We start from the raw sequence: 23,491 nt of genomic DNA, 5'->3' as shown, positions 1-23,491 counted from the left end.
ACATTGCCGCGATCGGCGATGTGTGGTATTAGCCGCGGGTCCCGGCCGTTGATGAGCACCGGGACCGACGCGATATGATGCAGGATCGCGGCACGATCCCGCTTCATATCGCGGGAGCCGGTGCAGGACGTAAATATACGTCCTGTGTCGTTAAGGAGTTAAATATTGGTACCACATTTGCAATGCGCCAGTCCTGGGGATCAGTGCCTGTTACTATAGAGTCTGTGATTATTAAAAATAGGGGTCTGTCTATTACATTACTTAATTCCTTTAGAACACTGGGGGTGAATGCCATCTGGACCTGGTGATTTGTCTATTTTGATTTTTTTGTAGGCGGCACTGTACTTCTTCCTGGGTTAGACTGGTGACCTGTACTGGGGAGTTTACCTTGTCTCGCTGTATTTCACCTGGCATCTCATTTTCCTCGGTGAACACAGTGGAGAAGAGTTTGTTTAATATATTTGCTTTTTCCTGATCCCCGTTTATAATTTCTTCCTCATCATTTTTTAAAGGGCCCACACTTTCATTATGTGGAAATATGTTGAAAAATAATTTGTATATATACATAGTGATCAAGATAGTAAGAAATGATGTAAGGATGGCAAAACAATTATAAATATATATTATAATCATGCATATGTAGAAATGTTTGTGATACTAAGATAATAGGTTGATATTATATATATATAGATTCATAATCGGAATGGTGATTTATTATACTCATAAATGCATTGTGATATCCAGATTACTCCCATTACCAGTAGGACACATAGCTCAAACATCACACTTCTGCAATATGTGTCTGCACTTTATAGTTTCAATACAACATAACACCAACTCAGTATAATAAATCACCATTCCGATTATGAATCAATAGATATGATATCAACCTATTATCTTATTATCACAAACATTTCTACATACGAATGATTATAATATATATTTATAATTTTTTTGCCATCCTTACATCATTTATTACTATCTTGATTACTATGTATATATACAAATAATGTTTCAACATATTTCCACATAATAAACATTCATGAACATATAATAAACATTCATTAACATTTTTTTTTTATTGCAATCAAATCTTTACACTCAAGAAGAAGTTGACAACGAATTTTACACATCCAGATTTTGCATCACAACACCAGACAATCAGTATCACCTGTACAACGATCCAGTACACAATTTGTATATAATGATGAGAACTATCCAATTACAGGGCTGCTGCAGGCATAAATAGTACCTCTCCACAACCAGTCAGCCATTGCTATTGAAAAAGAGGTAGATGAGTAACTCGAAAAGCATCTAGCCTCTATCACCTGTACAACAGTATTGGCAAACCAGATGATCTTTACCATCATTCACCGGATCGCAAGAAATTTACCGGAGCACGCTTCCGGGGTTGTACGCATCCCGCCTGCCAGCGGACGTGTCCATGGCGAAAACCTTTTTCCGGCAACCAGGCTCCAGGACATTGCTGGTAAGAGGCACAGTGTGCCAAATCCCCAAATCCACTCAAAACTTTTCTTGTGCCGCCGGGGTAGAGTGGTCCACATTTGAGGGGCCTCCAGCGCAGCAGAACACAGCCTCATGCACCCACAGGATTACAATTAAAGGGGTAGTCCAGTGGTGAAAAACTTATCCCCTATCCTAAGGATAGGGGATAAGTTTGAGATCGCGGGGGGTCCGACCGCTGGGGCCCCCTGCGATCTCTCTGTATGGGGGCCAGGCTCTCCGGCCAGATAGTGGGTGTCGACCCCCGCACAGAAGCGGCAGCCGACACGCCCCCTCAATACATCTCAATGGCAGAGCCGGAGAGTGCCGAAGGCAGCGCTTCGGCTCTGCCATAGAGTTGTATTGAGGGGGCATGTCGGCCGCCGCTTCGTGCGGAGGTTGACACGCCCCCTTCCCGCGGGCTGTCGGGGCTCCGTACAGGAGATCGCAGGGGGCCCCACCGGTTGGACCCCCCGCGATCTGCAACTTATCCCCTATCCTTAGGATAGGGGATAAGTTGTTCACCACTGGGTCACCACTGGACTACTCCTTTAAGAGACTATCTATATCCCGCTCACCAATCTCTATCCCTGTGCCACCAGGGTAGAATGGGATACACACAAGGAAACCCCAGCAACGCAGAGCGCATTGATTTTAACCCCTACCGCATGCAGTATCCTGAACAGATACGAGCTATACGGAAACATCGCTACTCAGACTATTTGTAATCAACCATACAAGGCACGATCTCCATGCATACATCTATAAGCGCTACAGAATATTTGCCACACTGGGATACCAGCACTTTTTTACCCTGAATATTATATGTCTATTTTATTTTATTTCATTGTATGAATATTTTATACATTCACTACCTTGCTTATCATGGTGAGTCCGATGTAAGGACCCTACACAGGACACCACAAGCACTATCATTGTAATAATAAATTGTTTTAAATTAATTCAATAGATCTACATCATTTTTTACATATATTTTATATACATCATTTATTGGTGATAATCAAGCCCAGGCTTAAGGAAAGTGTACCCCCACTTTATACATTTCTTATAAATAAAAGCGACGCAGGGCTTAAAAATTTGGTGCATTTTGGTAAAAATTTGGTGCAATTATGATGCATCTTTGGTACATTTTGGGCAAAACCACGCCAAAAGCTGTCATTCTGCCAAATTAACCTTGTCATACAAAACACCAAAATATGCACCAAAAAAACACGGAGAGGTACTTTTTGTTCGTAAGTTACATAGTTACATAGTTACATAGTTAGTAAGGTCAAAAAAAGACATATGTCCATCAAGTTCAACCAGGGAATTAAGGGGTAGGGGTGTGGCGTGATATTGGGGAAGGGATTTTATATTTCTTCATAAGCATTAATGTTATTTTGTTCCAGGAATGTATCTAATCCGGTTTTAAAGCTGTTAATTGTTCCTGCTGTGACCAGTTCCTGAGGTAGATCGTTCCATAAATTCACAGTCCTCACGGTAAAGAAGGCGTGTCGCCCCTTGAGACTAAACTTTTTCTTCTCCAGACGGAGGGAGTGCCCCCTCGTCCTTTGGGGTGGTTTAACCTGGAACAGTTTTCCTCCATATTTTTTGTATGGGCCATTAATATACTTATATACGTTTATCATATCCCCCCTTAAACGTCTCTTCTCAAGACTAAACAATTGTAACTCCTTTAATCGTTCCTCATAGCTAAGATGATCCATGCCCCATATTAGTTTAGTCGCGCATCTCTGCACCCTTTCCAACTCCGCAGTGTCCCTTTTATGGACAGGTGCTTAAAACTGAACAGCATATTCCAGGTGAGGCCGTACCAATGCTTTATAAAGGGGGAGTATTATGTCCCTGTCCCTTGAGTCCATGCCTCTTTTGATACATGACAATATCCTGCTGGCTTTGGAAGCAGCAGCCTGACATTGCATGCTATTCTGTAGTCTGTGATCTACAAGTACACCCAGATCCTTCTCTACCAGTGACTCTGACAGTTTAATGCCCCCTAAGACATACGATGCATGCAGGTTATTAGTACCCAGATGCATAACTTTACATTTATCCACATTGAACCTCATTTGCCAAGTGGATGCCCAGACACTTAGTCTATCCAAGTCATCCTGTAACTTATGCACATCCTCTATAGACTGTACCGTGCTACAAAGCTTGGTGTCATCTGCAAAGATAGAAACAGAGCTGTTAATACCATCCTCTATATCATTGATAAATAAATTAAACAACAGCGGGCCCAGTACTGAACCTTGGGGTACACCACTAATAACCGGGGACCAATCAGAGTACGAATCATTGACCACCACTCTCTGGGTACGATCCATGAGCCAGTGTTCAATCCAGTTACAAACTAAAATTTCCAAGCCCAAAGACCTTAACTTACCTGTCAGACGTCTATGAGGGACAGTATCAAATGCTTTAGCAAAATCCAGAAACACTATATCCACAGCCATTCCTCTGTCAAGGCTTCTACTCACCTCTTCATAAAAGCAAATTAGATTGGTTTGACAACTTCTATCCTTAGTAAACCCATGCTGGCTATCACTTATAATACAATTATCCCCTATGTATTCCTGTATGTAATCCCTTATAAGTCCTTCAAACAATTTACCCACAATGCACGTTAAACTTACCGGTCTATAGTTTCCTGGGGAAGACCTAGAGCCCTTTTTGAAGATTGGCACCACATTCGCCTTGCGCCAGTCCCTTGGCACAATACCAGATACCAGAGAATCTCTAAATATCATGAACAGGGGTACAGATATTACTGAACTTACCTCTCTAAGAACTCTTGGGTGCAATCCATCTGGCCCTGGAGATTTTCTTACATTTATATCACTTAACTTACTTTGTACCATCTCTACATTAAGCCAGTTCAGTACATTACATGATGTGTTACCAGCACTGACCTGGCCAATGTCAGCTCCTTTTTCCATAGTGTATACAGAACTAAAGAACTCATACAGTAGCTCCGCTTTCTCTTGATCGCCTGTGACAACCTCCCCATTATCATTATTATTGAAGGCTATTTTTTTGTTGTTTATTGCTCTTTTAACATCATTTGTCAGCCATGTAGGATTTAGTTTTAATCGTTTATATTTGTTCCCCTTTGGTATATATTTAGCTGTATAGTTATTTAGAGTTGATTTAAAGATGTCCCATTTCCCCTCTGTATCAGTATTTGACAACACCTCCCCCCAGTCTATGTCCTGTAGTGCAGCCCTCAGCCCAGGGAACAAGTCATGCCTTCTAACCAAAAAAGTTGTGCTGTGGACAAAAAGGTGTGCAAATTTTGGTGCATCATGTATGCCATATATTTTGGTGCAAAAAACAAACAAAAAAATCTCACAACAATTTAATGACACAATTTAACTTTTTCCTCACACTGTCTTTAAAAAAACTTTTGCAATGTTGCAGAGACATCAAAGGTTATGATCGGTCAGGGTCTGTTTTGATGACCACTAATTTAAAATATGAGCTTCACTTTCTAGCTCACTGTAATTTTTTTTGTCTTGCTGCATGAAACAAGCTCCATGGACTCACAATGTAGTTTGTTTTGTGCTGTCAGATGGGTGGGGGTCTGAACACTCAAAACCAAACCGATTAAAACTTTTGAAATGTCTCTATGACATGTCAAAAGTTTTTTTCTAATGAAAAGGGACGCATTAATTTTAGAGCCGTAACAGTAATTGGCATCCTCTTAATGGGCCAATTGTAGGCAACTAGTGACACTAATGACTAAAAAGTGTGACTGTTTGTGCATTATAGACCCTCCAGATAAACAATGTTCAGAAATTGGCTTTCTGGAATTGACTATTTTTTCATTTACAGTGTTCACCAGTTTGAATAAATCATGATTTTTTTTTAAAGAGTACCTGTCAGCAAATAATATTTTCTGAACTAAACTCAGATGAATTTCCCTAACTACTTCGAACACCCCTCCTGCCCTTAAAAAATATTACCGAGCTTTAAAAAAAAAAACACTTCCTGAATTGGGACTTCTGCAAGTCCAAGTGGAAACCAAACTAACTGTTTGACTTGCATCAGGGAGCAGAACAGAGCCACCTAGTGGCCGTTTTTTCTATCCATTGCTATATGTTCAAAAACTGCATTAAAGAACCTGAACATAGGAACACACCCTAATACAGGGCACATATCCTGTCTGATTGGTAAATTAGGTAAATGGTCACGAGACAGCTGTACAGGTGGACAGACCACAGTATCTCCTTCCTTGAAGCTAAACCTCTTGGAATCTCAGGGCATATGCATACGCCCTGCATCTCTGATCCTAAAGGACTCAGGGCGTACCTGTACGCCTTGTTCCAGTATAACGGCTTTAAACCATTCTCACTGGCAGAGAATGGGTTAAACCCGGTGGGTCCTGGTTGCTGTGGGCAGTCAGGACCCATGGCTAATACTGTAGATCGTTGCATCTAAAATGAAAGTAAAAGAATCCAGGCAGCTCAGTGGAACTAATCGGGACTATCGCGACAAAATCGCAACGTCCTGATCAGCTTACCAGACGACGGGAGGGTCCTCACCTGCCTCTACGTTGTCCGATTGGTGATCTATTGCTCCATGCCTGCACAGCAGGCTAGAGCAGCAGATCGCCGGTTACACTGATCAGGGCTTTGCAATGGCATAGCAGTGATCAATGTATGCAATCAGAAGATTGCATGTTTTAGCCCCCTATTAAAAGTTTAAATCACCCCTCTTTTTTATGAAAATAAAGTAATAAAGCATAAAAATAATCTTGCATGAATGTCTGAACTATTAACCCCTTAAGGACCAGGCCATTTTACACCTTAGGACCAGAGCGTTTTTTGCACATCTGACCACTGTCATTTTAAACATTAATAACTCTGGAATGCTTTTAGTTATCATTCTGATTCCGAGATTGTTTTTTCGTGACATATTCTACTTTAACATGGTGGTAAATTTTAGTGGTAACTTGCATCCTTTCTTGGTGAAAAATCCCAATATTTGATGAAAAAATAAAAAATTTTGCATTTTTCTAACTTTGAAGCTCTCTGCTTGTAAGGAAAATGGATATTCCATAAAATTTTTTTTTATTCACATATACAGTATGTCTACTTTATGTTTGCATCATAAAATTGACATGTTTTTACTTTTGGAAGACACCAGAGGGCTTCAAAGTTCAGCAGCAATTTTCCAATTTTTCACAAAAATTTCAAACTCACTATTTTTCAGGGACCAGTTCAGGTTTGAAGTGGATTTGAAGGGGCTTCATATTAGAAAGACCCCATTATAAAAACTTCACCCCAAAGTATTCAAAATGACATTCAGTAAGTGTTTTAACCCTTTAGGTGTTTCACAGGAATAGCAGCAAAGTGAAGGAGAAAATTCACAATCTTCATTTTTTACACTTGAATGTTCTTGTAGACCCAATTTTTGAATTTTTACAAGGGGTAAAAGGAGAAAATTTATACTTGTATTTGTAGCCCAATTTCTATCGAGTAAGTACATACCTCATATGTCTATGTAAAGTGTTCAGCGGGCGCAGTAGAGGGCTCAGAAGCAAAGGAGCGACAAGGGGATTTTGGAGAGTACGTTTTTCTGAAATGTTTTTTGGGGGGCATGTTGCATTTAGGAAGCCCCTATGGTGCCAGAACAGCAAAAAAAAAAAAAAAAAAAAAAAAAAAAACACATGGCATACCATTTTGGAAACTAGGCCCCTTGAGGAATGTAACAAGGAATTAAGTGAGCCTTAATACCCCACAGGTGTTTCCTGACTTTTGCATGTGTAAAAAAGAAAAATAAAAAAAATTCACTAAAATGTGTGTTTCCCCCAAATTTCACATTTTTGCAAGGGTTAATAGCAGAAAATACCCCTCAAAATTTGTAACCCCATCTCTTCTGAGTATGGCAATAGCCCATAAGTTGACCTCAAGTGCACTATGGGCGAACTACAATGCTCAGAAGAGAAGGAGTCATATTTGGCTTTTTGAGAGCAAATTTTGGTTGGGGGGCATGTTGCATTTAGGAAGCCCCTATGGTGCCAAAACAGCAACAAAAAAAAACCACATGGCATACCATTTTGGAAACTAGACCCCTCACAGAATTTAATAAGGGGTGCAGTGAGTATTTAGACCCCACTGGCATTTGACAGATCTTTGGAAGAGTGGGCTGAGCAAATGAAAAATGTTATTTTTCATTTTCACGGAACCACTGTTCCAAAAATCTGTCAGACACCTGTGGGGTGTAAATGCTCACTGTACCCCTTATTACATTACGTGAGGGGTGTAGCTTCCAAAATGGGGTCACATGTTGGGGGGTCCATTGTTCTGGCATTATGGGGGCTTTGTAAACACACATGGCCTTCAATTCCGGACACATTTCTCTTCAAAATCCCAATGGCGCTCCCTATCTTCTGAGCATTGTAGTTCGCCCGCCGAGCACTTTACATCCACATTTGGGGTATTTTCTTACTCAGAAGAAATGGGGTTACAAGTTTTGGGGTGCTTTTTTTCCCCCCTATTTTCCCTTTTCAAAATGAAAAATTTAGGGTAACACCAGCATTTTAGTGAAAAAAAATTTTTTTTTTTCATTTTCCCATCCAACTTTAACGAAAATTTGTCAAACACCTGTCGGGTGTTAAGGCTCACTATACCCCTTGTTACATTCCGGGAGGGGTGTAGTTTCCAAAATGGGGTCACATGTCAGTATTTATTTTTTTGCGTTTATGTCAGAACCGCTGTAAAATTAGCCACCCCTGTGCAAATCACCAATTTAGGCTTCAAATGTACATAGTGCGCTCTCACTCCTGAGCCTTGTTGTGCGTTCGCAGAGCATTTTGTGCCCACATCTGGGGTATTTCCGTATTCAGGAGAAATTGCGTTACATATTTTGGGGGTCTTTTTTTCCTTTTCCTTTTGTGAAAATAAAAAGTATGGGGCAACACCAGCATGTTAGTGTAAAAAAAATTTTTTTTTACACTAACAGACTGGTGTAGACCCCAACTTTTCCTTTTCCTGAGGGGTAAAAGGAGAACCCCCCCCCCCAAAATTTGTAGCGTAATTTCTCCCGAGTACGGAGATACCCCATATGTGGCCCTAAACTGTTTCCTTGAAATACGACAGGGCTCCGAAGTGAGAGAGCGCCATGCGCATTTGAGGACTAAATTAGGGATTGCATAGGGGTGGACATAGGGGTATTCTACGCAAGTGATTCCCAAACAGGGTGCCTCCAGCTGTTGCTAAACTCCCAGCATGCCTGGACAGTCAGTGGCTGTCCAGAAATGCTGGGAGTTGTTGTTTTGCAGCAGCTGGAGGCTCCATTTTGGAAACACTGCCGTACAATACGTTTTCAATTTTTATTGGGGGGACAGTGTAAGGGGGTGTATATGTAGTGTTTTACCCTTTATTTTGTGTTAGTGTAGTGTAGTGTAGCGTTTTTAGGGTACATTCACACTGGCGGAGGTTTACAGTGAGTTCCCTGCAAGGAGTTTGCACTGCGGTGAAAAATTTGCCGCAGCTCATACTTGAAGCAGAAAACTTACTGTAAGCCTGCCCTTGTGAATGTAACCTGTACGTTCACATGGAGGGGGGCAAACCTCCAGCGGTTTCAAAACTACAACTCCCAGCATGTACTGACAGACCATGCAGGCTGGGAGTTGTACTTTTGCAACAGCTGGAGGCACACTGGTTGGAAAACCTTCAGTTAGGTTCTGTTATCTAACTCAATATTTTCCAACCAGTGTACCTCCAGCTGTTGCAAAAGTACAACTCCCAGCATGTACTGATCACCGAAGGGCATGCTGGGAGATCTAGTTATGCAACAGCTGGAGGGATCACAACTACAACTCCCAGCATGCTGAGACAGCTGGAGAGCTACAGTATAGAGACCACTGCAAACTGTGGCCCTCCAGATGCTGCAAAACTACAAATCCCAGCATGCCCTGACAGCAAACAGTTGTGTGGGCATGCTAGGAGTTGTAGTTTTGCAAGATCTGGAGGGCTATAGTTCAGAGACTACCATATAGTGGTCTCAAACTGTAGCCCTCCAGCTGTTGCAAAACTACAGCTCCCAGCATGCCCAAACAGCTGTCTGGGCATGCTGGGAGTTGTAGTTTTGCAACATCTGGAGTGCTACAGTATATATAGTGGTCTCGGACTGCAGCCCTCCAGATGTTGCTAGGCAACTTACCGGCTTCCGCCGGATCCAGGGAGCCTGCTGCACGACATCGCCGCACACCGATCTCCAACGCCGATCGTCGCCCGCAGCCTCCGCAGATCGGTAAGTGGACTCCGGCGCCGGTCATTTCCCCATTCTGCCCCGCCTATTGTGGGTGGGCAGGATGGGGAAAACTAAAGTTAACCCCCCCCGCCCCCGATCTGCTATTGGTGGTCGCGTCTAGACCACCAATAGCAGGGATAGGAGGGGTGGTACCCCTGCCACCTCACTTCTATTTCTTCAGGGGGATTGTGGGTGTCTTAGACACCCACGATCCCCCTTATATTCCTGGTCGCCAGGTCACCATAGACCCGTAATGACCCGAAATCTCGCAAATCACAAGTGTGAATTAACTTGCGATTTGCGCCGATCGCCGACATGGGGGTGGTCTGATGACCCCCCCTGGGCATTTGCGCGGGGTGACTGCTGATCGATATCAGCAGTCACCCCGGTACGGTCCTGCCCGGCACGCGGCGGGGACCGAAATTCCCACGGACGTATGAGTCAGTGGCGGATCCGGGGGGGGGGGGGGGCAACGGGGCAATTGCCCCCCCCGAGATTGCTGCCCCCCCGCCCCCTAGAATGGTGGAGCCGAAGCTGTAAGCTTCCGCTCCACCATTCACTAACCTAGGCAGTCACACGCTGTGAGTACACAGCGTGTGAGCTGCGGGGACGCGATCATCTGCAGGCCGGCGCGATGACATCATCGCGCCGGCGCCCGGAAATCCCGTCCCCGCGGCCAGCATACAGTAAGTAAGACGAGTATGCTCAGGGCCCAGGGGATTTGGGGGACAGAATATGTGCCACTGTTAAGGGCACTGTATCGGAGGGGGAGGGGGATTTAAAAACGTAGGGGGGGGGGGGAGAGAAAGGGGAATTTTTAATGTGAGGTGCTGCAGGGCAAAGCACTGGGGGCACTAAATGTTAAGAACACATGACAGGGGGGCCCCCTGTGCTGTGCCCCTCACATATAATGCCCCCTGTGCTGTGCCCACACATATAAATTATATATGTGGGGGGCACAGCACAGGGGGTATTATATGTGTGGGGCACAGCACAGGGGGCATTATATGATATAATGCCCCCTGTGCTGTGCCCCACACATAATTCCCCCTGTGCTGTGCCCCACACATATAATGCCCCCTGTGCTGTGCCCCACACATATAATGCCCCCTGTGCTGTGCCCACACATATAAATTATATGTGTGGGGGGCACAGCACAGGGGGTATTATATGTGTGGGGCACAGCACAGGGGGTATTATATGTGGGGGGCACAGCACAGGGGGCATTATATGATATAATGCCCCCTGTGCTGTGCCCCAAACATAATTCCCCCTGTGCTGTGCCCCACACATATAATGCCCCCTGTGCTGTGCCCCGCACATATAATGCCCCCTGTGCTGTGCCCACACATATAAATTATATGTGTGGGGGGCATAGCACAGGGGGTATTATATGTGTGGGGCACAGCACAGGGGGTATTATATGTGTGGGGCACAGCACAGGGGGCATTATATGATATAATGCCCCCTGTGCTGTGCCCCACACATAATTCCCCCTGTGCTGTGCCCCACACATATAATGCCCCCTGTGCTGTGCCCCACACATATAATGCCCCCTGTGCTGTGCCCCACACATAATGTCCCCTCTGCTGTTCCCCTCACATATAATGCCAGTGCTGTGCCCCACACATATAATGCCCCTTGTTCTGTGCCCATCACATATAATGCCCCCCTGTGCTGTGCCCCACACATATAATGCCCCCTGTGCTGTGCCCCTCACAAATAATTTCCCCATCATGCGCCCCTCATATATAATGCCCCCATCCTGTGCCCCTCATATATAATGCGCCATCATGCGCCCCTCACATATAATGCTCCCTGTCCTATGCCCCTCACATATAATGCTCCTGTCATGTGCCCCAAACATATAATGCCCCCTGTGCTGTGCCCCTCACATATAATGCCCCCTGACTGGATAGGACAGGGGGCATTATATGTGAGGGGCGCATGATGGGGGCATTATATGTGAGGGGCACAGCACGGGGCATTATATGTGAGGGGTGCATGATGGGGGCATTATATGTGAGGGGCAAAGAACGGGGGCATTATATGTGAAGGGCACAGCACAGGGGGCATTATAAGTGTGGGGCATATGACAGGAGCATTATATGTGAGGGGCACAGCATGGGGGCATTATATGTGAGGGGCACAGCACAGGGGGCATTATATGTGAGGGGAACAGCACAGGGGACATTATATGTGAGGGGCACAGCACGGGGGGCATTATATGTGAGGGGCACAGCACAGGGGTCATTATATGTGAGGGACGCATGATGGGGGCATTATATGTGAGGGGCAAAGAACGGGGAATTGTATGTGAAGGGCACAGCACAGGGGGCAATATATGTTAGGGGCACAGGGCATTATTATGTGGGGGGAACAGGACGGGTCATAATTATTATATGTAGGGGCACAAGATGGGGCATTATTACTATATGTGAAGGCACAGAGTGTTCTGCATTTCAGAAGTATATTGTAGATTATGAGGAATTTCTGGGGTGGTATGTTTTTTTATGGGCCACAATACATTTGGGTATTTTATTCAGAGGGTGCACTGCACAGCAAGTTATATTCAGAGAGTGCAGTGTGTGGTAGTATTAAATTTAGAGGGTACAGTGTGTGGTAGTATTATATTCAGAGAGTGCAGTGTGTGGTAGTATTATATACAGAGGGTACAGTGTGTGGTAGTATTCTATTCAGAGAGTGCAGTGTGTGGTAGTATTAAATTTAGAGGGCACAGTGTGTGGTAGTATTATATTCAGAGAGTGCAGTGTGTGGTAGTATTATATTCAGAGAGTGCAGTGTGTGGTAGTATTCTATTCAGAGAGTGCAGTGTGTGGTAGTATTACATTTAGAGGGCACAGTGTGGTAGTATTATATTCAGAGAGTGCAGTGTGTGGTAGTATTATATTCAGAGAGTGCAGTGTTTGCTAGTATTAAATTTAGAGGGCTCAGTGTGTGGTAGTGTTATATTCAGAGGGCGCAGTGTGTGGTAGTATTATATTTAGATGGCGCAGTGTGGTCTCGGACTGCAGCCCTCCAGATGTTGCTAGGCAACTTACCGGCTTCCGTCAGATCCAGGGAGCCTGCTGCACGACATCGCCGCACGCCGATCTCCAACGCCGATCGTCGCCCGCAGCCTCCGCAGATCGGTAAGTGGACTCCGGCGCCGGTCATTTCCCCATTCTACCCCGCCTATTGTGGGTGGGCAGGATGGGGAAAACGAAAGTTAACCCCCCCGCCCCCGATCTGCTATTGGTGGTCGCGTCTAGACCACCAATAGCAGGGATAGGAGGGGTGGTACCCCTGCCACCTCACTCCTATTTCTTCAGGGGGATTGTGGGTGTCTTAGACACCCACGATCCCCCTTATATTCCTGGTCACCAGGTCACCATAGACCCGTAATGACCCAGAATCTCGCAAATCGCAAGTGTGAATTAACTTGCGATTTGCGCCGATCGTCGACATGGGGGTGGTCTGATGACCCCCCCTGGGCATTTGCGCGGGGTGACTGCTGATCGATATCAGCAGTCACCCCGGTACGGTCCTGCCCGGCACGCGGCGGGGACCGAAATTCCCACGGACGTATGAGTCAGTGGCGGATCCAGGGGGGGGGGGGGCAACGGGGCAATTGCCCCCCCCCCCCCCCCGAGATTGCTGCCCCCCGCCCCCTAGAATGGTGGAGCCGAAGCTGTAAGCTTCCGCTCCACCATTCACTAACCTAGGCAGTCACACGCTGTGAGTACACAGCGTGTGAGCTGCGGGGACGCGATCCTCTGCAGGCCGGCGCGATGACGTCACATCATCGCGCTGGCGCCCGGAAATCCCGTCCCCGCTGCCAGCATACAGTAAGTAAGATGAGTATGCTCAGGGCCCAGGGGATTTGGGGGACAGAATATGTGCCACTGTTAAGGGCACTGTATCGAAGGGGAAGGGGGATTTACAAACTTAGGGGGGGGGGGAGAGAAAGGGGAATTTTTAATGTGAGGTGCTGCAGGGCAAAGCACTGGGGGCACTAAATGTTAAGAGCACATGACAGGGGGGCCCCCTGTGCTGTGCCCCTCACATATAATGCCCCCTGTGCTGTGCCCACACATATAAATTATATGTGTGAGGGGCACAGCACAGGGGGAATTATGTGTGAGGCACAGCACAGGGGGCATTATATGATATAATGCCCCCTGTGCTGTGCCCCACACATAATCCCCCCTGTGCTGTGCCCCACACATATAATGCCCCCTGTGCTGTGCCCCACACATATAATGCCCCCTGTGCTGTGCCCACACATATAAATTATATGTGTGGGGGGCACAGCACAGGGGGTATTATATGTGTGGGGCACAGCACAGGGGGTATTATATGTGGGGGGCACAGCACAGGGGGCATTATATGATATAATGCCCCCTGTGCTGTGCCCCAAACATAATTCCCCCTGTGCTGTGCCCCACACATATAATGCCCCCTGTGCTGTGCCCCACACATATAATGCCCCCTGTGCTGTGCCCACACATATAAATTATATGTGTGGGGGGCACAGCACAGGGGGTATTATATGTGTGGGGCACAGCACAGGGGGTATTATATGTGGGGGGCACAGCACAGGGGGCATTATATGATATAATGCCCCCTGTGCTGTGCCCCACACATAATTCCCCCTGTGCTGTGCCCCACACATATAATGCCCCCTGTGCTGTGCCCCACACATATAATGCCCCCTGTGCTGTGCCCCACACATAATGTCCCCTCTGCTGTTCCCCTCACATATAATGCCCGTGCTGTGCCCCACACATATAATGCCCCTTGTTCTGTGCCCATCACATATAATGCCCCCTGTGCTGTGCCCCACACATATAATGCCCCCTGTGCTGTGCCCCTCACAAATAATGCCCCCATCATGCGCCCCTCATATATAATGCCCCCATCCTGTGCCCCTCATATATAATGCGCCATCATGCGCCCCTCACATATAATGCCCCCTGTCCTATGCCCCTCACATATAATGCTCCTGTCATGTGCCCCAAACATATAATGCCCCCTGTGCTGTGCCCCTCACATATAATGCCCCCTGACTGGATAGGACAGGGGGCATTATATGTGAGGGGTGCATGATGGGGGCATTATATGTGAGGGGCACAGCACGGGGCATTATATGTGAGGGGTGCATGATGGGGGCATTATATGTGAAGGGCACAGCACAGGGGCATTATAAGTGTGGGGCATATGACAGGAGCATTATATGTGAGGGGCACAGCATGGGGGCATTATATGTGAGGGGCACAGCACAGGGGGCATTATATGTGAGGGGAACAGCACAGGGGACATTATATGTGAGGGGCACAGCACGGGGGGCATTATATGTGAGGGGCACAGCACAGGGGTCATTATATGTGAGGGACGCATGATGGGGGCATTATATGTGAGGGGCAAAGAACGGGGAATTGTATGTGAAGGGCACAGCACAGGGGGCAATATATGTTAGGGGCACAGGGCATTATTATGTGGGGGGAACAGGACGGGTCATAATTATTATATGTAGGGGCACAAGATGGGGCATTATTACTATATGTGAAGGCACAGAGTGTTCTGCATTTCAGAAGTATATTGTAGATTATGAGGAATTTCTGGGGTGGTATGTTTTTTTATGGGCCACAATACATTTGGGTATTTTATTCAGAGGGTGCACTGCACAGCAAGTTATATTCAGAGAGTGCAGTGTGTGGTAGTATTACATTTAGAGGGTACAGTGTGTGGTAGTATTATATTCAGAGAGTGCAATGTGTGGTAGTATTATATACAGAGGGTACAGTGTGTGGTAGTATTCTATTCAGAGAGTGCAGTGTGTGGTAGTATTAAATTTAGAGGGCACAGTGTGTGGTAGTATTATATTCAGAGAGTGCAGTGTGTGGTAGTATTATATTCAGAGAGTGCAGTGTGTGGTAGTATTCTATTCAGAGAGTGCAGTGTGTGATAGTATTACATTTAGAGGGCACAGTGTGTGGTAGTGTTATATTCAGAGGGCGCAGTGTGTGGTAGTATTATATTCAGAGAGTGCCGTGTTTGCTAGTATTATATTTAGATGGCGCAGTGTGTGGTAGTATTATATTCAGAGGGTACGGTGTGTGATAGTATTATATTCAGAGGGTACGGTGTGTGGTGGTATTATATTCAGAGGGTACAATGTGTTGTATATTCAGGAGGTACAATGTGTCAGAATTATATTCAGAAGGTATGTGCCAGTATTATATTCGAAGAATACAGTGTTTGGCAGTATTATAATAATTATTGTTTTCATATAGAGGATCAGAATTCCCTGACATAGTGAGGAGACGTCTGGGCATCAAGTTTTGCAGAGAGAACATTTAGCTGAAACAAGTCCCGGTGGTATGTACATCTGAATTAGATAAGGAAAGACTATAGAGAAGACGTCACCTGTAGTCACTGATGTCATTCTGTATCCTCCTGTGTGTGTCCCATCAGAGCTGTAGTCACTGAAGAAGTTCTGCAGTAATGATGGGTGAAACAACAACTCCCAGCATCCCCTTACCACTGCTTAGGTCATACTGGAAGCTGTAGTTTTAAATGGTAAAAACTTCTTTAGCACTTTCCCATTCTGTGGCAATTGGTATATTTGATAATTATTCTGACATGTGAACATGGCCTAAGAGTCTTAAACAAGGTAAGGACTGTATGATACATTTAATAATATTGTAAGTTCCGTAAGCAACACCTTTTTTTTGGGCCGCCAACACAAAATACTCTAATAGTGCCCCTCCCGAGACTCGACTCTGGATCCGCCCCTGGTATGAGTACGTGCCTGGTCCTTAAGACCCAGGGTGCAGGGACATACTCATACGTGCTTGGTCCTTAAGGGGTTAAAATATTAGGTTAGCTAAACCACTCGGTCGATGGCGTACACGGAAAAAAGTACCAAAGTCTAAAATTGTGCATTTTTGGTCACTTCATATACCATAAAAATATAAATAAAAAGCGTTTGAAACTCCCATCAAAACAAAAATGGTACTGATGCCAGATGATGGCACAAAAAATTAGCCCTCATACTGCCCATACATGGAAAAATAAAAAAAAGTTATAGGGGTCAGAAGATGCCATTTTAAACATACTAATTTTGGTGCATGTAGTTTATAATTTTTTTTTAAGTATTAAAATAAAACCTATATGAATTGGATATCCTTGCAACTGTATGTACCTACAGAATAAAGATAAGGTGTCATTTTTACCAGAAATTGCTGTAGAAATGAGAGACCCCAAAAGTTACAAAGTGGCATTTATTTTTTTATTTCACCCCACAAATAATTTTGTTTTGGTTTCGCCGCAGTTTATATTATGAAATAAGTGATGTCATTACAAAGTACTATTGGTGACACAAAAAACAAGCCGTTATATGGGTCTGTAGGTGCAAAATTGAAAGCGTTATGATTTTTAGAAGGGAAGAAGGAAAAATGCAAAAATGAAAATTTACTGAGTCTTTAAGGTGAAAATAGTCCCTAAGGGGTTAATCCTTCTCCCTAAATACACCCTCTACTACTGTAGTTACTTCAAAGTATAGTGGTCCCTTAAGTTACAATATTAATTGGTTCCGGGACGACCATTGTATGTTGAAACTATTGTATGTTGATACCATAGCTCTATGGAAACCTGGTAATTGGTTCTGAAGCCACCAAAATGTCCTCCAAAAATAGGAAAAAGTGAGAATTAAACAAAGAAAAGTAGATAACTAATATAGATAAAGCAAGTCTTTACATATAAAAGTAAGAAAGAGCTACTGGGAGCTGTAATCACTGTCTATGTAGAGGACAGGAGCTTCTTCAGGGTCCTGTACAGTACACACAATGTCCTAAAGAAGTAAAATGGAGCCGCCCTTACTTGGAGTCCAAAGGAGCAGCTAAGTGTGGCACAGGTTAAGAGTAGCACAGAACATGTAATACCTCCCTGTATTGTAGGGAGGCGCAACCAGACAGGAATTCGGTGCATATGCTTCAAGTAAAATGCCCGTTCTAATTGGTCAGTTCTTCCAGCCATTGACATGTTTCACAGATCTGGACTGTCCTTTGTATGTTGAGTCTGGTTTTAAGTTACAATGGTCCAGAAAAGACCATTGTATGTTGAAACTATTGTATGTAGAGGCCATTGTAAGTTGAGGGATCACTGTAGTGTGAATATTTCTAAATGAAATATGTGTGTATTTATGCTTCATAACCGCAATTAATGGTCATTCATTTATTTTTAGGCTCATTATGATCTGGCCATAGGTGTTGCATTGCAGTGGTTTAGTAGCTGTAAAGGAAATGAATCACTTGAAAAAGAAAGACTGTAAGTATTTCTTATTTTGAGATTGTAAAGACAAATGATAACGGATATGGTGTGTTATTCAGAACTAGTGAAACAATTAGTGGCCTTATTCCTCCAACATAGAATTGCAGAAAATTTTAATAACTGAAAATAATTTATAAGTCATTTATTTAAAGTGGTATTCCCATCTCCATAATCAGTTTCTAAGGGCATGTAAAGTTATACCCTTTATATATAAATATATATACTGCTCGGTGCCTAGGTTCCCGACCACTGCTTTGCTCTGAAAGCAGTAGTTGGACTGCTGATGTCAGACCCGAGATCAAGGGCGCATACATGCTGGCTCCCTGCCACCTTATCTGCGGGGAACCCTATCTATTGGTAAACATCCTCACCGACAGCTCCAAGCATAGTCAAATAGCCCTGGCCTTCAGTGAGTCATGCAAAGTGGTAGTAGCTTGCACACAACCAGCAGTGCCTGTGCGCTTGAAGTGTCAATCACAAAGCAAGACAAATACAATGAAAGTCTATGGAAAATCTGGAAATTGCAAATAGCACTTGCTTTGGCTGCAGCCCACTAAGTTGCTGTTTGTCTGATCTACATATCAAAAGTTGTTTTTAATGACAGTAACACTTTAAATCATATTTCCTTTTGTTTAGTAAACTGGCATTAAACCATCATAAATACCCAAATCGGATGGAGAGAGAAGCTATGATTTTATCGTCTTTCGCAGGCATGCTTATGGTAAGAACTATTAAAAGGGGTATTCCACAATTTTTTTTATTTGACTATGCTACAGGGGCTGTAAAGTTAGTGTAGTTCCTAATATAGTGTCTGTACCTGTGTTTCACAGTGGTCTCTCAAATTTTTCTGTGATTTTTGCCCCAATGTTTATTTTTAACAAAAGGACTGTTGTCTCAGGTTTTCCCAGGTTGCAGTGCGACCATTACATCACTAGTCAGGTGTCCAGAGGGAGCCTGTCTTTGCTTCAATGGGAGGAATGACTCCTTCAATGGGTAGATCGACCACTTTAAAGAAGTAGTCTACTGTAGACTATTCCCACTCTGTTGTGCCCGGGCTGGAAAAAAATAGAAAACAAACTTTCACTCACCTTTCTGCATTCCTCCAGGGTGTCACTAAAGCTGATCGGTCCTCCGGTTCAGTCTTCATCCTTCTTCCATGTGCATGGATTGTCACAAAGGCGCTCAACCTATCACTGGCCGAGGTGGGACATCGCTGCAGCCGGTGATGGGCTGAGCGCCGTGTGACGATCCGTGCACACAGAAGAAGGATGAAGACCGGACCGGAGGACCGACCAGCGGCGCTTCAGGGGAACACAGGAAGGTGAGTGAGATTGTTTTCTATTTTTTTCCAGTCCGGGCACAACAGAGTGGGAATAGTCTGCAGAAGACTACTCCTTTAATTGAAAAGAATAACCACTACCCTCCTTTCCTTACCATACACATTTTTTTTAGCTTTTAAATATGCAGATCTGAAAGATATAAAGTTTCCTCTTGTCTGCTTTGCTGCTGTTTTTGCTGTTTTTGAGTTGAACCAAAGATGGAGGTGGATCCATATGGAAGGTGATGTAGAAGTCCTTTCTTCATAGTTTCCATTTCTTTTGAATACACTTCTTACTTTGGCTCAAAAACTGCAGTGGCAGTGCTGTGTATATATCAAGAGGGCAGGGTCAAAACTCTGCCAAAACATTAAAAAACATTTTTTTTACACCTGAAAAAACGCCAGAAAAACTGCCACAGATTACAGAAGATTAGGTCCACTTCCCTCCCTCGCTATTGTCCCGGCCAGGTCTGTGAAGCTGCCCACTCTTGTGATGATGTCATTATGGGGGGAGCTACAGGCAGGAGCCAGAGTGGTAAGTCTAAGGCTCTGTTTATGTTGTATGTTTTGTATAATGGGAACAGACTCTTCTGGCAGTGTCTTCCCAGATAGGGAGACTCCAGCTGTTGCTAAACTACAACTCCCACCATGCCCAGACAGCCGTCTGGGCATGCTGGGAGTTGTAGTTTTGCAACAATTGGGGGGTCCCTGTTTGAGAAGACATTGCATTATGGGCACTCTCCCCAGCGGAGAAAGCAAAAAATGTGTATGCGGAGGATTCGTAGGACTACGGCGATGAACCGCATTTTTTTCCTTTTAATAAAATGGCTAACGAGGGCTGTAGGGGAGTGTTTTTTTTATAAAATATTTTTTTCCAATGTGTCGTGTTTTTTATAATTTAAATTTTCAGGCTTAGTTGTGGAAGACGTCTTATAGACGTAATCCATTACCAAGCCAGGGCTTAGCTTTAGTCCCAAAAACAGCTAGGCCTAGGCCTAGGCGGTAACAGACTGGCATTATTTAGGCTGGGGAGGGCCAGAAGCCCACCTTGGTAACGTCAGGATGTTGCTGCTTGGTTGGTATCTGGCTGAGAATAAAAATAGGGAGAACCCTTTACCTTTTTTTAAATTAATTAATTAATATATGAAAAAAACATGCATAGGGTTCTCAGTATTTTTAATTCTCAGCCAGTTACCAACCAAGCAGCAACAGCCTGACGGTTGGCGAAGACCATTGTAACTGGCCCTCCCCAGCCTAAATAATGGCACTTCCTGGTACCCCTGTGACCGGGGACCGGGGTAATGTTTGGGGGTTAGCGCTAGCTGTTTTTGGGACACTAAGCCCTGGCTTGGTAATGGATTCCATCTATAAGACGCCTTCCACTACTAAGCCTGAAAATCTAAATAAGATAAACACGACCCAAAAAAACTTGTTGAGTATTTTATTAAAATTAAAAAATGTAGGTCATTGCAATAGTCTAACAAATCCGCTGTAATCCTCTACGTACACAGATCCAAAAAGAGAAGAATAAAAACCCACAAAAAATGGATTAGTTTATGTTTCAAGCACCATTACAATTAGACAGTACATCCACCAAAATAAACAAGAATATCACCCCACATCCTTTAGATCTCCATCCAGTGTCTCTCGCTCAGAAATCAAAACAAAAAAAGAAAAGAGAAGAACAATTCCTGTACTCCTATGTACCCCTTGCCGCGTTCTTTGGCACGCTATTAATAAAATATCAATCACCTGTATGTACACTATCTATTTCCTAAATACATTACTTTACCTTGCGGGGTGAGTAACTACTTAACAACAAACTGTATTCCCTTTACCCTCCCTTTCCCCAATTCCCCCCACCTACCCTTCTCTCCTCCCTTTCTCTCCTTTCCTCTCCTCCTCACCGCTCCTCCTACTAAACCGACTCTCTTATCAATTTATCATAATCCTCAGACTCTTGGAATTGTACCCAATTCCTCCACGTGCAGAAAAATTCAGAGTTAGTATTTTGACGCACAGACCTCAAATTTTCCATAAACCACACCTCATTAACTTTCCTGTTTCCATTATAGGGGAATGCAATTCCTGGCTGTCATTATTAGGAACCCCAGCAGGGAGTGTTTATATTGCTTTATAGGAACATCATTATGTTGCAGCAAAAGAACAACAACACAGGAGTAAAGGGGGGGTTCCTCCGTGTTATTTTAACAATTCTCGTGTACCTTATTCCAAAAATGCTTTAATCTTGGACAAGACCAAAAGATATGGATGATACTTCCTTCAGATTCCCCACATTACCAACAACTTGTACAATGCTCCCCTTGCCTATTACTGAAAATCAAGCGTGGGACCCTATACCACCTGGCTAACAACTTATAATTTGCTTCTTGCATGAAAGCGCTAACTGAGGAAGAGTGCGCATTGGTGAAAATCTTAATCCATTGTTCTTCCGATAACTGAATTCCTAAATCTCTTTCCCACTTAACAACATATGAGGGTTGCTGTTCTTCGTGATGTGAGAGCCATATTTTATAGTTCTTAGAGAGAGTGTGTTTTAAATTTTCCCTTGAACAGCAGAATTCCTGAAACTTTGTTGTTTTTTTCCGCTAGTAACTGGAATTGGGTATTGGGCTCAAGGTCCACTGCTTCTCCCTCTAAAATCCACCCATTCTGCTTGTCCCTTTTTCTCAAAAGGTCTACTCGAAAATTCCCACCCTCAATCCATTGCAGAAACACTGGGTCCCCCTTACTGGCAAGGAACATTGGGGTAAACCGCGGTAAAATTGTCATTTTAAAAAGCACACATCTCCCAAACCATGAAAAGAATTTTGATGACCATTTCATACACTGACTCTGGCTATTTGTTATTAGCGGGGCATAATTTAACTTATACAACAATCTTAGATCCGCAGAAATCCATATTCCCAGGATCTTAATTGCCTGTATTGAACTTAAACCCTAATTGAAGTTGTGTTTCTGCTTCCTCTCTGAGTGATATTGAGAGCTTCTCATTTCCCCTAATAAATTTTAAAATGAGAAAATCTAGCGTATTTTTTGAATTCCTTCATAAATACATTTGAAATGTCACCTGTGGTTTTGAAATATAGAATGTCAGGTCATCCGCATAAGCCACAACTTTGTCTTTAATTCCCCGTATCTCAAGCACTTCCACATCTCTATTCGCTCTGATCTTACATAAGAATGATTCTAATACATACATTTAGGTGCACTACTGTGGTAGATATAAACAGTAACATATGACTAACCCTCAAAATGATGTTAAAATTGAGACATTAGCCAGTATATCCTTATATGAAGGACATAACTGAGCCCGCACATCAACGCCAAGGTTTCTCTAGTGGCACAGGACATAACACTAAACCTACCTGTGCCGATGGGCAATACCAGGGGCCAGTTGGCAATTACAGAGGCATTAGGTCTGACTCACAGCCTGCTTCCAGTACACTCCAGTGTGGCTAAGCACACATACAGTGGGAGGAGGGAGGAAGGCTATGAGCCCCACCCAAGAAGGCTCATATGTTGCCATCCTCCCAGGTGCTCCAAAATGCTGCCTATAATAGTGATTAAGGCCCATTAGATTTGGAGCTTATACATCTCCAAGTACAAGATTTGAACAAAAAAAAAACCATGGTTTTAAATGGCAGGAAATGCTCAACCCCAAATGCAGTTGTGCATTTATGCTGGGGGAGCAGATCCTGCGCTTGTGGTCCATTGCTAAGGGCGATCCCCAGCATAAAATGCATACAATGGGGGATGCCTGCAGCAGACCACAAGTGCCACAATGGCAGCTTACACCAGATGAAAAGTGTGGATGTGTAGCATATAGAATAATACATAAATGTAGGTGCACTACTGTGGTAGATGTAAACAGTAATGTTGTATCCCGGTACAGAAGATAGTTCTGTACAGTCCCCTTAACGACCACGGACGTAAATGTACGTCCTGGTTTGGTGGTACTACGCGCACCAGGACGTACATTTCCGTCCTGTGTATGACCGCGAGCATCGGATCGGTGCTCGCGTCATACACGGC

General features: G+C 44.1%; 1 protein-coding gene across 3 annotated transcripts in view; it reads left to right on the top strand.

Moving 5' to 3' along the window:
- The window catches only part of LOC130285550 (gamma-crystallin 2-like), a 184,801-nt gene that overhangs the window by 15,391 nt on the left and 145,919 nt on the right, over positions 1–23,491 (top strand). For all 3 annotated transcript variants that reach the window (XM_056537094.1, XM_056537092.1, XM_056537093.1), the window contains exons 4-5: positions 18,032–18,114; positions 18,754–18,838. In XM_056537094.1, coding sequence (XP_056393069.1) covers positions 18,032–18,114; positions 18,754–18,838 — 168 coding nt within the window. The remainder of the gene's footprint in view (positions 1–18,031; positions 18,115–18,753; positions 18,839–23,491) is intronic.

This window comes from Hyla sarda, chromosome 8 (assembly GCF_029499605.1).
Source record: "Hyla sarda isolate aHylSar1 chromosome 8, aHylSar1.hap1, whole genome shotgun sequence".
In the NCBI taxonomy this organism is placed as follows: domain Eukaryota; kingdom Metazoa; phylum Chordata; class Amphibia; order Anura; family Hylidae; genus Hyla; species Hyla sarda.
Note: the sequence above shows the minus strand (reverse complement) of the source record. Positions and strands in the feature narration are given on the sequence as shown.